The sequence below is a fragment of the Carcharhinus amblyrhynchos genome, chromosome 6 (assembly GCF_965287045.1).
Source record: "Carcharhinus amblyrhynchos chromosome 6, sCarAmb.v2.hapA, whole genome shotgun sequence".
Lineage (NCBI taxonomy): Eukaryota > Metazoa > Chordata > Chondrichthyes > Carcharhiniformes > Carcharhinidae > Carcharhinus > Carcharhinus amblyrhynchos.
The window spans coordinates 126,846,334-126,860,834 of NC_137329.1; the positions used below are offsets into that span (position 1 = coordinate 126,846,334).

At 47.7% G+C, this 14,501-nt stretch overlaps 1 protein-coding gene across 2 annotated transcripts in view; it reads right to left on the reverse strand.

Annotated features, from left to right (window-relative positions):
- The window catches only part of nav3 (neuron navigator 3), a 360,827-nt gene that overhangs the window by 161,430 nt on the left and 184,896 nt on the right, over nucleotides 1–14,501 (reverse strand). For both annotated transcript variants that reach the window (XM_080191445.1, XM_080191444.1), the window contains exon 11: nucleotides 13,245–13,634. In XM_080191445.1, coding sequence (XP_080047571.1) covers nucleotides 13,245–13,634 — 390 coding nt within the window. The remainder of the gene's footprint in view (nucleotides 1–13,244; nucleotides 13,635–14,501) is intronic.

The following is a 14,501-nucleotide window of genomic DNA, read 5'->3' on the forward strand; positions in this document are numbered from 1 at the left end:
TAGACAAAGGAACAACATTGGCTATTCTCCAATCCTCTGGGACCTCCCCTGTAGCCAGTGAGGATACAAAGATTTCTCTCAAGGTCCCAGCAATTTCCTCCCTTGCCTCTCTCAGTATTCTGGGGTATATCCAATCAGGACCTGGGGACTTGTCTACTTCTTTCCCAAGAACCCCAATACCTCCTCCTTTTTGAGCTCAACATTACGCAAACTATCTCCACACCCTTTCTCAGACTCATCTTCCACCAAGTACCTTCTCTTTGGTGAATATATAACTGTAACATTATTTGCCAACTTTTATACTCAATGCCCCAGCCAATGGGGGTGGAAATGCTGTAATCAGATCCTGGCCACTCCTCCATGGAGTCTCCATGAATATCCGGCCTATTCCCAGTTAACCACTGTCTCCCACATTGTTGGGTATGACAGGAGAAAAGGTGGGTGAGGAGAAGAAGGGCAGATCAGCCACAGTACAGCTGAATAGTACAGCAGGGAATCGAGAGGCTGAATGGCATCCCCCCCCATTCCTAACATCAAACAGTGACAAAATGAGTATAAAAACCGTGTCAGATAGATAATATCTGTGAGTGAAATTATGTTAACAATGAAACTGTTGGATTATTTAATTGACACAGGCTTTTAAAAGTATTTGCATTTAAAAGTTTCTGAGGCGATTAAATATGGATGCAACTATTATATCCTTAATACAAGGGAATCCCTTACTAATCCCTCTGATTTACAAAGTATTTCTGACAGACACATGTAGTTCATTGAAACAACCAATCAGCGTACAAAACATGTTCCGTCAATTTTAAGTTGGTTTAGTTTGTTATAAACAAAATCAATTCACATTTTATATTAATCATTTGGATGAGAATATAGGGGTCATGGTTAGTAAGTTTGCAGATGACATTAAGATTGGTGGCACAGTGGACAGTGAAGGAAGTTATCTCCAATTGCAACGGGATCTTGATCAGTTGGACCAATGGTCTGACAAATGGCAGATGGAGTTTAATTTAGATAAATGCGAGGTGATGTATTTTGGTAGATTGAACCAGGGCAGGACTTATTCAGTTAATGGTAGGGCATTGGGAGAGTTACAGAACAAAGAGATCTAGGGGTAGATGTTCATAGCTCCTTGAAAGTGGAGTCACAGGTGGACAGAGTGGTGAAGAAGGCATTCGGCATGCTTGGTTTCATTGGTCAGAACATTGAATACAGGAGTTGGGACGTCTTGTTGAAGTTGTACAAGACATTGGTAAGGCCACACTTGGAATACTGTGTACAGTTCTGGTCACCCTATTATAGAAAGGATATTATTAAACTAGAAAGAGCGCAGAAAAGATTTACTAGGATGCTACTGGGACTTGACGGATTGAGTTATAAGGAGAGGCTGGATAGACTGGGACTTTTTTCTCTGGAGCGTAGGAGGCTGAGGGGTGATCTTATAGAGGTCTATAAAATAATGAGGGGCACAGATCAGCTAGATAGTCAATATCTTTTCCCAAAGGTAGGGGAGTCTAAAACTAGAGGAAATAGGTTTAAGGTGAGAGGGGAGAGATACAAAAGTGTCCAGAGGGGCAATTTTTTCACACAGAGGGTGGTGAGTATCTGGAACAAGCTGCCAGATGTCGTATAGAGGTGGGTACAATTTTATCTTTTAAAAAGCATTTTGACAGTTACATGGGTAAGATGGGTATAGAGGGATATGGGCCAAATGTGGGCAATTGGGATTAGCTTAGGGCTTTAAAAAAAAGGACAGCATGGACAAGTTGGGCCAAAGGGCCTGTTTCCATGCTATAAACCTCTATGGCTGTATAACATCTCCATAGGTGCTTTATGAAAGATTTTGCTGCCATTGTTTGACACTACTTTTCTTCATGTATGGCCTTTTAGTAATTTTAGCTTTTTCCCAATTGGTTCTGGCTTTTATCTCCACATAACATAGAACAGAGAACACTACAGCACAAACAGGCCCTTCGGCCCACAAGTTGCACCGATCATATCCCTACCTACCAGGCCTATCTATAACCCTCAATCCCATTAAATCCCATATACTCATCCAGAAGTCTCTTAAAAGACCCCAGCGAGTTCGCCTCCCCTACCACTGACGGCAGCCGATTCCACTCACTCACCACCCTCTGAGTGAAATACTTACCCCTAACATCTCCTCTGTACTTGCTCCCCAGCACCTTAAACCTGTGTCCTCTTGTCGCGACCATTTCAGCCCTGGGAAATAGCCTCTGAGAGTCCACCCTATCTATTCCTCTCAACATTTTATAAACCTCTATCAGGTCGCCTCTCATCCTTCGTCTCTCCAGGGAGAAGAGTCCCAGCTCCCTCAACCTATCCTCATAAGGCATGCCTCCCATTTCTGCCACTTCTTGGAGGTCAGATGGCTGCTTGAGGGAGGGGGAGGAATTAGTTGGGGGAGGGAACAGGAAGCGGGTGGGGTGAGAGAAGTGTTTAGCCTGAATGGAGCTGCCCTCAAGCTGGCTCGGGCGGTTTTGATCGATTTTGATTGGCTGGCCTTTTCCCTTTCTGCCAAACTCATTCTGATTTGAGAATGATTTTTTTGGCCAACATTCTTCCCTAATCTACACCACAAAAAAACAGGGCATTCGTCACATTGCTATCATTCCAGTGATTGGTTTATACATCAACAGTGACTGTATTTTAAAGGAATTGATTGTGTCCAGTGTGCTTTGGGAAATTTCCAAAAGCGAGATAGCAACAAGAGGTTACATTTATGTAGCTTCACCTTCAAAACAACGCTGCTTCATCCAAAACCAAAACATTCACTGAGACACAGGAAGGCATCTTTCTACAGATAACATAAAGAACATAAGAAATGGGAGCAGGAGTAGGCCATCTGGCCCTTCGAGCCTGCCCCGCCATTCAATAAGATCATGGCTGATCTGTCGTGGCTCAGTTCCACATTCCCGCCCTCTCCCCATAACCCTTAATCCCCTCTCTTATCAAAAACCCATCAACCCGCTTCTTAAAAATATTTAGCGAGGCAGCCTCCACCACTTCAACGGGCAGAGAATTCCAGAGATTCACCACCCTTTGAGTGAAGAAGTTCCTCCTCAACTCCGTTCTAAACCGCCCCCCCTTTTATCTTGAGGCTGTGCCCCCTAGTCCTACTGTCCTTTCTGAGCAAGAAGAGTCTCTCCACCTCTATCCTATCCATCCCATTCATCATCTTATATGTCTCAATGAGATCTCCCCTCATTCTTCTAAACTCTAACGAGTACAAGCCTAGTTTATTCAGCCTCTCCTCATAGCTCAATCCCCTCAACTCCGGTATCAGCCTAGTAAACCTCCTCTGCACTCCCTCCAAGGCTAAAATATCCTTGCGTAAGTGCGGCAACCAAAACTGCACACAGTACTCCAGCTGCGGCCTCACCAATGCCCTATACAGCCGCAGCAAGACCTCCCTACTTTTATATTCAATCCCCCTCGCTATGAAGGCCAGCATCCCATTCGCCTTCCTGACCACCTGCTGCACCTGCAGGCTGGGTTTTTGCGACTCATACGCAAGGACCCCGAGGTCCCTCTGCACCATCGCCTGCTGCAGCTTTTCGCTCTGTAAGTAATAGTCCTTCCTACCATTATTCCTACCAAAGTGGACCACCTCGCACTTGCCAACATTAAATTCCATTTGCCATTTCCTGGCCCATTCGCCCAGCCTATCTAGATCCTTCTGCAGACTCTCCACACCCTCCGCGCAATTTGCCATTCCACCAATCTTGGTGTCATCAGCAAATTTCGACACCATACACTCGGTTCCCTCCTCCAGATCATCTATATAAATGGTAAATAGCTGAGGCCCCAGCACCGACCCCTGGGGCACTCCACTAGTCACCAACCGCCAATCCGAATAGCACCCATTAACCCCCACTCTCTGCCTCCTATTTGACAACCAATCCTCTATCCACGCTAACACCCTACCCCCAACTCCATGCCCCCTTACCTTCTGCAATAACCTCATGTGAGGTACCTTGTCAAACGCCTTCTGAAAATCAAGAAACACCACATCCACCAGCTCTCCTCTATCCACCGCCCGAGACACATTCTCATAGAACTCCAAGAAATTTGTCAGACACGACTTCCCTTTAACGAAACCGTGGTGCGTCTGCTCTATCAAGCAATTCCCCTCAAGATGCCTCGCTATTTCCTCCTTGATGACAGATTCTAACATTTTATCTACAACAGACGTTAAACTAACTGGCCTATAATTCCCTGCCTTTTGCCTGCCACCCTTCTTAAACAACGGCGTAACATTAGCCATTTTCCAATCTTCCGGCACTTCCCCGGAATCCAGTGACGTCTGGAAAATAACCACCAAGGCATCCACTATAACCTCCGCCATTTCCTTCAGAACCCTCGGATGCATTCCATCCGGTCCTGGGGACTTGTCCACAATCAGTCCCTCCAGTCTGTCGAGCACTGCCTCTCTAGTAACAATAATATCATTGAGACCCTCCAGTCCTACCACCTTTCCATCGCTTGGTCACACAGGTGGGAACATCAGAAAGGAGCAGAGAGAGAAAGAGAGAGCGGAAAGAGGACAGAATGAGAGAGGGGGAGAGAGAGCGGGAGAGCGGGCAGAAGACAGACTGAGAGAGGAGAAAGAGAGGGAGAGAGAGGGAGAGCGGAGAGAGGACAGAATGAGAGAGGAGAGAGAGAGAGAGAGGGGGGAGAGCAGAGAGGGGACAGAGTGAGAGAGGAGAGAGAGGGGGAGAGAGAGAGAAAGAGAGAGGGAGTGAGAGAGTGTGGGAGCAGATAGAAGACAGAGTGAGAGAGGAGAAAGAGGGAGAGATTGAGTGACTGACAGAGGCAGAGAGAGAGAGTGAGAGAGGAGAGAGAGGGATAGATAGAAAGAGAGAAAGACAGAGGCAGAGAGAGAGAGGGATGGAGAGAGGGAAGGAGAGAAAGAGAGAGGGAGAGAGAGAGAGAGAGGAAAGAGTGAGGAGAAAGAGGGAGAGACAGAGAGAGAGGGGGAGGAGTGGCAGAAAGAGAGAGGGACAGAGAGAGTGAGAGACACAGAAGGAGAGGGGAGAGGAGAGAGAGGAAGAAAGAGAGGGAGAAAGAAAGGGAGAGAAGGGCAAGACAGAAAGCGAGAGACCGGTAGAGAGAAACAAGAGAGGAGTGAGGGAGAGACAGAGATAGAAAGGGGTGGCAACAGAAAAAGAGAGGGATACATAGAGACAGGGGACACAGGAGAGAGAGGGGGCATGAGGGAGAGAAAGAGAGACAGAGAGAAAAAAAGATAGAGAGTGGGGGGTCATGGGGAGAAAGAGAGAGAGGGACAGGAGATTTAGGGAGGGAATTCCAGAGTTGAGTACAGAAGACTGAAGGCACGGCCACCAATATGTGGGGATTAAAAGCAGGAATGTTCAGGAGGATAGATTTGGAGGAGCGTAGAGATCTCGGAGAGTTTGGGGATCAGAAAAGGTGACAGCGGAGAAATGAAACCATGAAGGGACTTGAAAACAAGGATGGAAATGTTAAAATTGAGGTGAAATGAAAGATAGTTTTGGATGAGGTGATATAGAGGAATATAAATGATTTGTTATAAATGATATAATTGCTATGCACTAATTTAAAATTAAAATCATTCAAACAGGTTTTCATCGCGATCTGGAGCTGTCAAATTGCTGATAACTCCACAGAATAATCTTTCCAAATTCAGAAATGTTTTAATTTCCAAACAGTCAGCATCTATTAATTTCCTGATTGAATTCCAGATGAACTTTGAGCAGAGTTTCTCATTCCAGCAGGAGAAACGAACGGACAAGATTGGACTTGTTCCCAGTTTGACCTAACCTTGCTTTCTCTGTGGATGTTGGGTCATTAACCCAGCGCTCACTGCCTGGACTGTGTGACTCTCTGTGCTCCTTCCGGAGACTGAGGGCTGAGTTACCTCGTCCCTCTCTCACTGCCACTCCCCTCACTGCACTCTCACTGCAAGAGATACCGACCACTTCCCAAAGGCGCACATTTCACCCTCACTTGGTCACATTAGCTGGAACACCAGCGTAACACCCAGCTGTTCAAAATCCCATCCGTCATAGAGCTAGGGAGTGACATGGTTAAAGGAATTTTAAATGGGCAGCACGATGGCTCAGCGGTTAGCGCTGCTGCTTCACAGTGTCAGGGACCCGGGTTCAATTCCCGGTTCGGGTCACTGTCTGTGTGGAGTTTGCACATTCTCCCCGTGTCTGTGTGGGTTTCCTCCGGGTGCTCCGGTTTCCTCCCACGGTCTGAAAGATGTGTGGGTTAGGTTGATTGGCCACGCTAAATTACCCCTTAGTGTCAGGGGACTAGCTAGGGTAAATGCATGGGGTTATGAGGATAGGGCCTGGGTGGGATTGTGGTCGGTGCAGACTCAATGGGCCGAATGGCCTCTTTCTGCACAGTAGTATCAGTCTAAAGATGTGCGGGTTAGGTTGATTGGCCATGCTAAGAAATTGCCCCTTAGTGTCCTGGAATGCGTAGGTTAGAGGGATTAGTGGGTATAATATGTAGGGATATGGGGGTAGGGCCTGGGTGGGATTGTGTTCGGTGCAGACTCGATGGGCTGAAGGGCCTCTTTCTGCACTGGAGAGTTCTATGGTTCTATGGGGGGATTCTATGAAATTACCCACAGTTACCCCTGAATAACAACCTACATTGATATAGCACCTTTGCTGCAGTACAACATCCACAGGAAGTGAACCTTGTGAAGACTGTGTGTGAAATCTGCCCAGAATGTTAAATGTTATAAGAGTTTGATGATATGGGTGTTGCACGCCGGTGAGTTCTGGCACTCTGCCAGTTTCCCTGATTGCTGGGAGCTTTGCACCGGCAGTGAGGGGTGGGGGCAGAGCCTAAGGACACCGGTGAAACCAGCTTCTGAGCATTCGGGTGCCATTGCGCTGCCCACGAGCCGGGACTCACACCCTTATCATTGGCACATGTTCTCCCCACCCTCACCGGCACTGAGGCATCAGGGATCCCCCAACCAGACCCCCGGCCGAACTCCAATGGCCCCCCCCATCACAACCCCTTCCGCAAACTGCCCCACCCGTGCCTCCCTTGCATACCGTCCCCCCCCCATTGTGCAATGTGCCCCAACATAGCCCCACCCCATTCAGGCCTCAGCCCTACTCAGGCCCTGACCCCTTGGCACTGCATTTTGCACACACGTGGTACGCAGCCAGGCACTGTCAGGGTGCCAGGCTGGTCCTAACTGATAGGCGCTGCCTTGCCATGTCCCCGACCACCCGGGGGTTTCAATGGCCCCTGATTCATCCCCACCCCCTGGCATGGCCATGACGCCTGGTCCCCGCCAAGGCAGAGCAGTCATGATTCTCTCCTGTGTGACATCTGGTGGGTGGGGGGCGGCGGCGGTGTGGGGGGTTGGGGGGGGGGGGGAAACGGTGAAGTGGGGGGGAGGGGGGGAGCAGCTAGGAGAGTGGAAACAGCCACACTGAGTCCAAATGGGGATGGCATGGGGGCACAGTGGTTAACACTGCTGCCTCACAGCGCCAGAGACCTGGGTTCAATTCCGGCCTCGGATGACTGTGGAATCTGCACGTACTCCCTGTGTCTGCATGGGTTTCCTCTGTGTGCTCCGGTTTCCTCCCACAGTCCAAAGGTGTGCGGGTTAGGTTGATTGGCCGTGCTAAATTAACCCTAGCGTCAGGGGGATTAGCAGGGTAAATATGTGGGGTTATGGGGATAGGGTCTGGGTAGGATTGTGGTTGGTGCAGACTCGATGGGCCGAATGGTCTCTTTCTGCACTGTAGGGTTCTATGGTAATTATATTTAAATGTAGTCAGTTCCATGTAAATTGGTTTTGTGGCTTTTCTGGGCAAAACCTTTCTCGCTGAGCGGGAGAACGGTGATTCGATTTGTGCCAAGCATGAATTGGATTTTTGGCCTCGCGACCTTCCCGGCTCACCACACTGATCGCCGGCACACCGGGAACGGTGGCATCGGGCAGGAAGATTAAAGACTGAGGCTACAAACCAGGACCCAGAGAGAGTTAAACTGAAACTCAGTCACTGAGGGGCAGAGCGGACGTTACTGTGCGTGACAAAGACAGCGGATAAACAGGAACAGATGAGGAAAATAAAAGGATAGATTAAAGGAACAGCATGGGGGCGGGAGGGGAGCGGGGATCCAAGACGGGGATAAACAACATTAAACTAATCAGAAAAACCAAAGGATAAAATAAACACAGAAACAAGTGTGAAGGTGTTGGAGAATATTCCAGATGGCCTCGATTACAATCAGCACTCTCTCAGCAACTGCTTTTCATTTCTACAACAGCTTGAGAAAGTCCTCCACATCAGATGGATCTGCACCATAAGAAAGTCTCTAATCTTCTCCAAGACACTGGGTCAATTAGATTAAATAATCCAAAACAGGTGTTATTTTGAGGCCACTTCGAAAAGATTGATAACAATCTGGATCCAGTTAACAGGGTGAAGGTTTGTAGCTATAAACCTGAGACAGAGCTCTCACACTGATAGGATATCCACCATAAAACCGGGAGAAACAGGAGCAAGATTGTCCATCCTGAACTGCTCATGGGAAGGTGATGGTGGGCCACCTTCCTGACGTCTGGGCTCTGAAGGAACATACGAATGTTTGTTTCCTTTTGATACTAAGTGCCGGCTATTTCATGGGACATTTAAGAGCCTTCAGTCTGTAACTCTTCTGTCATACTGAATGATCTCTAAACACCGCAATCATTGAGTGTTCTGACACTCTGGAATGTCGAGTGCAGAAGCAGGGACGTCTTGATGCAATCATGTTTGTGAGGCCACATCTGAAATATCATGTGCATTTTCGGTCTCCTTATCTGAGGAAGGATGATCTTGCTATAGAGGGAGCACAGAGAAGGTTTACCAGGCTGATTCCTGGGATGTTGGGACTGATGTATAAGGAGAGACTAAGTCAGTTAGGATTGTATTCATTGGAGTTTAGAGGAGTGGGAGTGGATCTCACAGAAATGTATAAAATTCTAACAGGACTAGACAGAGGAGATGCAAGAAGGATGTTCCTGATGGTGGGGAAGTCCAGAACTAGAGGTCATAGTTTGAGGATAAGGGATAAACCTTTTATGATTAACATAGAACATAGAACACTACAGCACAAACAGGCCCTTTGGCCCAAAAGTTGCGCCGATCACATCCATACCTACCAGGCCATAGAACTATCTGTAACTTCCAATGTACTCATCCAGAAGTCTTTTAAAAGACACAAGCAAGTTCGCCTCCACCACCACTGACAGCGGCCAATTCCACTCACTCACCACCCTCTGAGTGGAAAACTTACCCCTGACATCTCCTCTGTACCTGCTCCCCAGCACCTTAAACCTGTGTCCTCTCGTAGTGACCATTTCAGCCCTGGGAAATAGCCTCTGAGAATCCACCCTATCTATTCCTCTCAACATTTTATAAACCTCTATCAGGTTGCCTCTCATCCTTCGTCTCTCCAGGGAGAAAATTCCCAGCTCCCTCAACCCATCCTCATAAGGCATGCCTCCCAATCCAGGCAACATCCTTGTAAATCTCCTCTGCACCCTCTCAATAGCTTCCACGTCCTTCCTATAGTGAGGTGACCAGAACTGCGCACAGTACTCCAAGTGGGGTCTGATTGAGGTAAGTACAGATTCCTTCACCCAGAGGGAGATGAATGTGTGGAATTCACTATCAGAGAATGTAGTTGAGGCCAAAATGTTGTCTGATTTCAAGAAGAAATTAGATATAGTTCTTGGGGCTAATGGAGTCGAGTGTTGTGGGAGGAAGGGTGGATCAGGGTATTGAGTTGGATGATCAGCCATGATCAAAATGAATGGCGGGGCAGGCTCGAAGGGCCGAATGGCCTCCTCCTTATTTTCCTGTGTTTTTTCCTGTATCCCATTTGCAACACCAAAGTTGTTGGGAATGGTCTGCTTCCCAGGAAAATTTGAATGAATCACAGAATTCCTACAGCACAGAAGGAGGCTATTTGGCCCATCAGATCTGTATCGAACACAATCCCACCCAGGCCCTATCCCCACAACCCCACTAATCCCTCTAACCTATGCATCCCGGGACAGTAAGGGGCAATTTATCAAGCCGGATAAACCTAATGCGGAGTCTCTTTCTGTGAACTGAACTCCCGGAGCTGCTCTGTATGTGACACTTCAAAACAAACCACCAATCAAAATAACAGCACTGTATACGCAATCTCCAAATTGAATTTCTGCAACCTTTTACACACTCTCTTCAAATCCCCGATACTCTCCTCTGTGGACTGACTGTCTGTCTTTCCAAATCGATCAAAGTCTAACCGTGTTGCATCAGCATATCCAAAATCCATCATCTTCCTGGTAAAGTTCACCCATGAAGTTTAATTAAAGACCCAACCTCCATCAGAATCCAGCTGACTCCTAATGATTTACACAGGCCTCCAGCTGCTCCTCACAACATGAATTACAATACTCAAAAATAAGTTTCCAATCTTCACCTTTCAGCAACAAATCTCTGCCACCATGTTAAACTCTGACAGCGAGTGAGTGCAGTAGGAAATCAGACACCAAGCCCTTTATATAAGACCAAAGATATTTACAGAATATAACATTGTCAATGCTTGTCTCTTCTCTAACCAATTCCCAGAAATATCCCAACCAACACCCAGTGACCCAGAAATATCCCCAACCAACACCCAGTGACCCAGAAATCTTCCTAACCGTCTTTACCTGGTCTGGCCTACATGTGACTCCAGACCCTCAGCAATTTGGTTGAGTCTTAGCCATTCAGTGAGCCATTCAGTTCAAGGGCAATTAGGGATGGGCAACAAATTCTGCTCCAATCAGCAACACCCACATCCTGTGAAAAAATGATTTAAAAAAGCAGAACTGGCTGAAGGAGAGATGTACGACAGACAATGGACACATATCTCCCTTTGAACACCATCAGCCAAACCGGTCATTCACCTCTCAGTTAATAAAAGAACGAAACTGCAAATACTTGGTTTGTTTTGGAGATCTGAACTACAAACACAACAGTTCAGTCAACCACCGGCAAGAGAAACTGGGCCAGGTTGCGGTGAGGAGGATGAGTGAGGAGGAGAGGAGAAGGCTTGGGGGGGGGTGCGGATTCAGGAGGCTAGGGAAAGGATAATACAAAGAACAAAGAGAACAAAAAACAGGCTTTCAGGGATGGCACAGTGGCACTGCTGCTTCACAGCGCCAGGGACACGCGTTCGATTTGTGGCGTGGGTCATTGTCAGTGTGAAGTCTGCTACTCTCCCTGTGCCTGTGTGGGTTTCCTCCTGGTGCTCTGGTTTCCTTCCACAGTCCAAAAATGTGTGGGTTAGGTGGGTTGGCCATGCTAAATGCCCCTTAGTGTCAGGGGGACTAGCTGGGGTAAATGCACAGGGTTATTAGAATAGGGTCTGGGTGGGATTGTGTTCGGTGCAGACTCAATGGGTCAAATGGCCTCCTTCTGCACAGTAGGGATTCTATGATTCAGCCACCACGCCTTCGTCTACACATTTCAAAACTAATTGAAAACAAACCAAGTTTGTCCAATCTCTCCTCAAAGCAAATACCCTCCAAACCAGGCAACATCCTGACAAACCTTTTCAGTGCCCTCTCCAAAGTCTGTGTAATGGTTAGTGGGCGAGGGGTGAGGGTGCCTCTGTTTGGTTTACTTGACCCCCAGAGGAGATCCCCCATATCTTGACCAAAGCCCATGGAGTTGAAGCTGTTATGTGAGACGTGGGTCTCCACCCACCATGGGCAAGATCCCAGCCACGGCACCACGAGGCTCTGAGTGATCATTCATAAGCCTGGCACCTCCCCTGTCCCCCCGTAAAGTTTCAGGCAGGCCTGGGGTCAGCACGGCGACTATTCCCTGGGTCTAACATACCCGACCCCCTTCAAACCTGTGAGTGAGGAACATTAAATCCAGCCCGATCACTCACAAAGAAGCTCGCAAACCGCTGAACTCAACCTCACCTTCACCTCTGAACCAGTCAGATAAAACAAACATTTGATTGGCAGAGAAACGACCCTGACTCATCTCAAAATAAACAGAGTGCTCTCTGTGAGACTGAAAAGCCTCAAGTTAAACAGTGCCGGCCAGTAATGGGCCTCTGAACAAAAGATCATTTCATGGTTTATTTACAGGTTTAATCCTCTGCTTCTGTGACTCATGTGAAATGTGTGATATTATGATCATTATAGCAGGGTGGACAGGAGCTGGAGAAGGCCATTCAGCCCCTCGAGCTCTGCTCTGCTATTCAATCCAATATGCCAGACTCTCCGTATCAAATCCATTTCCCCGTTTCACCCAAATCCATCAGAACTCTGTCTGCTTTAAGGTCTGTAAACGGAATGTCTAAACCCCCCGGAGCAGACAGTTACAAAGCTTCACAACATAGAAATACAGAAAATAGGAATGGGGTAGGCCATTTGGCCCATCAAGCCTGTACCATCATTCAGTATGATTATGGCTGATCATACATTTCCACTATCCCACTCCCATACCCCTGAACCCTTTTACAATTATAGAGCCACTACAGTGCAGAGGGAGGCCATTGAGCCTATCATTGGATCAGTTGTTGAGCATCGTCAACGTATCGCCTGCAAGCCGTACGTTCATTGGTCTGCTGACGTCCGAGGAAGGAGCAAAGATCAGACTGGAAGAATTGATAAAGACCCATTGAAAAATATCTGACACAGCTCATCTCAATATGTGGGATCATTACAGGGAAATGATAGCATCTTCCAGAAGCTCAGGATATCCTGAAACACTTTACAGCTGATTAAATCCAGTCACTGTCGTAATGGAGGAGAAACAGCAGCCAATTTGTGCACAGCAAGATACCACAATCAGCAATGTGATAATGATCAGATAATCTATTTTTGTGATATTGTTTGAGGAAGAAATATTGCCCAGGACATGGAGGAGACCTCCCTCGCTCTTTGAGACAGAGGTATGAGATCTTTTACACGTCCCTGAAAAGGCAGAAGGGTCATTCGGTCAATACTTATTCGAAAGACAGCATTTCTGGCAGTGCAGCACTCCTTCAGTCATACAGGAAGCATCAGGTTAGACTTTGTGCTCAGGCACCTGGTGTGGGATTTGAACCCCTGTGGTTCTGACTCAGGGGGCACATCTGACTGGCAGCTTCTCTCGGTCAGCCTGTGGCACAGTGAGGAGTGATTGAAAGTTAAGGTGTACACACTCACTTACCCACTGCCAATGTCATCGGTCCTGATGTTCTTTCCCAGTAAGTCACCGTCGCTCATGTAACCGGTCACGTCCACATCAGTGGGCGCCATGTCGAGCTCAGGACCCCCTTTCTCGGAGATGTCCGGCTGGGAGGCGTTGCCAGCTCTTGACCCTGCCGTCCTGCGGAGAGGCGCTGTGTACACGTAACGCGAGCTGTCAGGGTGAATGTAACGGCTGGAATTGGGGCGGGGAGGGTAACCGGTGCCCAGGGATGGCGCATCACCGGCCTGTAGTCGTGGGCTTGACTGGCCAAGCCTCCAGGACATGGCTGATGATCTGCTGGTCGCTGCTGCAATGCTCCGCCCATTGACCTCGGTGGTGACAGTGCTGTCAAACGTTGTTTCCAGAGTGCTGCCAAAACAAAGAACTCATTAGTGATTTACCAGAGAATTATGGTCATACAGCCCATCACACGTGTCCCAGTTCTTTCAAAGAGAGGTCCATATTCCTGTAATAGGAAACCAAACCTCAAATTTATCCTTGTAATGTACCAGACAGATCATAACATGATCACTCCTTGGACACAGAACTAGGCCTCCTTCTGTACTGTGGGGATTCTGTGGTTCTATGATGCAGGGAGGATGTTAGCTGGGATGAGGAGCTCCAGCTACTTGTAGAGACTGGAGAAACTGGAATCATTCTTCTCAGAGCAGGGAAAAAGAAGGGGAGGTTTACTGTGAGCGAGAGAATTAATAGAAGCTGTTCCCACTGATAGCTGGAAGATCACCTTAAAGAGTCAGGCACAGGTAGAGTTGGCAAAATGGCCTTCACCTGTACTGGTTAACACTGGAGTTTAACCAGCTAAAACCAGCATCGAGCCTCAGTAAACCTCTCACTGTGTTCAGTAAAGATTGTGCTACCCAATAGGACATTAGCTACCAGGCCATTGGGAAGGAGATGTGAAGAATCAGGTAGACAGCCTTTAGGGAGCCTCACACTCATTCTACAGCTATCACAGGACATAGAGAGATTGTATCTCAGGATCACGAATATAGTCTGTTTCATTCTTACACACAGAGATTTTGCCAAATGATTCTCCACATTATTCCAATTCCCCGCTGCAAATCACAAAGCCTTTTCACAAACAAATCTTTATTACCGCAGACTCTTTGATTGGCACCCACCCACCCCCACCTTAAACACTCACTCCCTCCAACACCGACACACTGTGACAGCTGTGTATACAAAATTCACTGCAATAACTCACTAAGGCTCCTT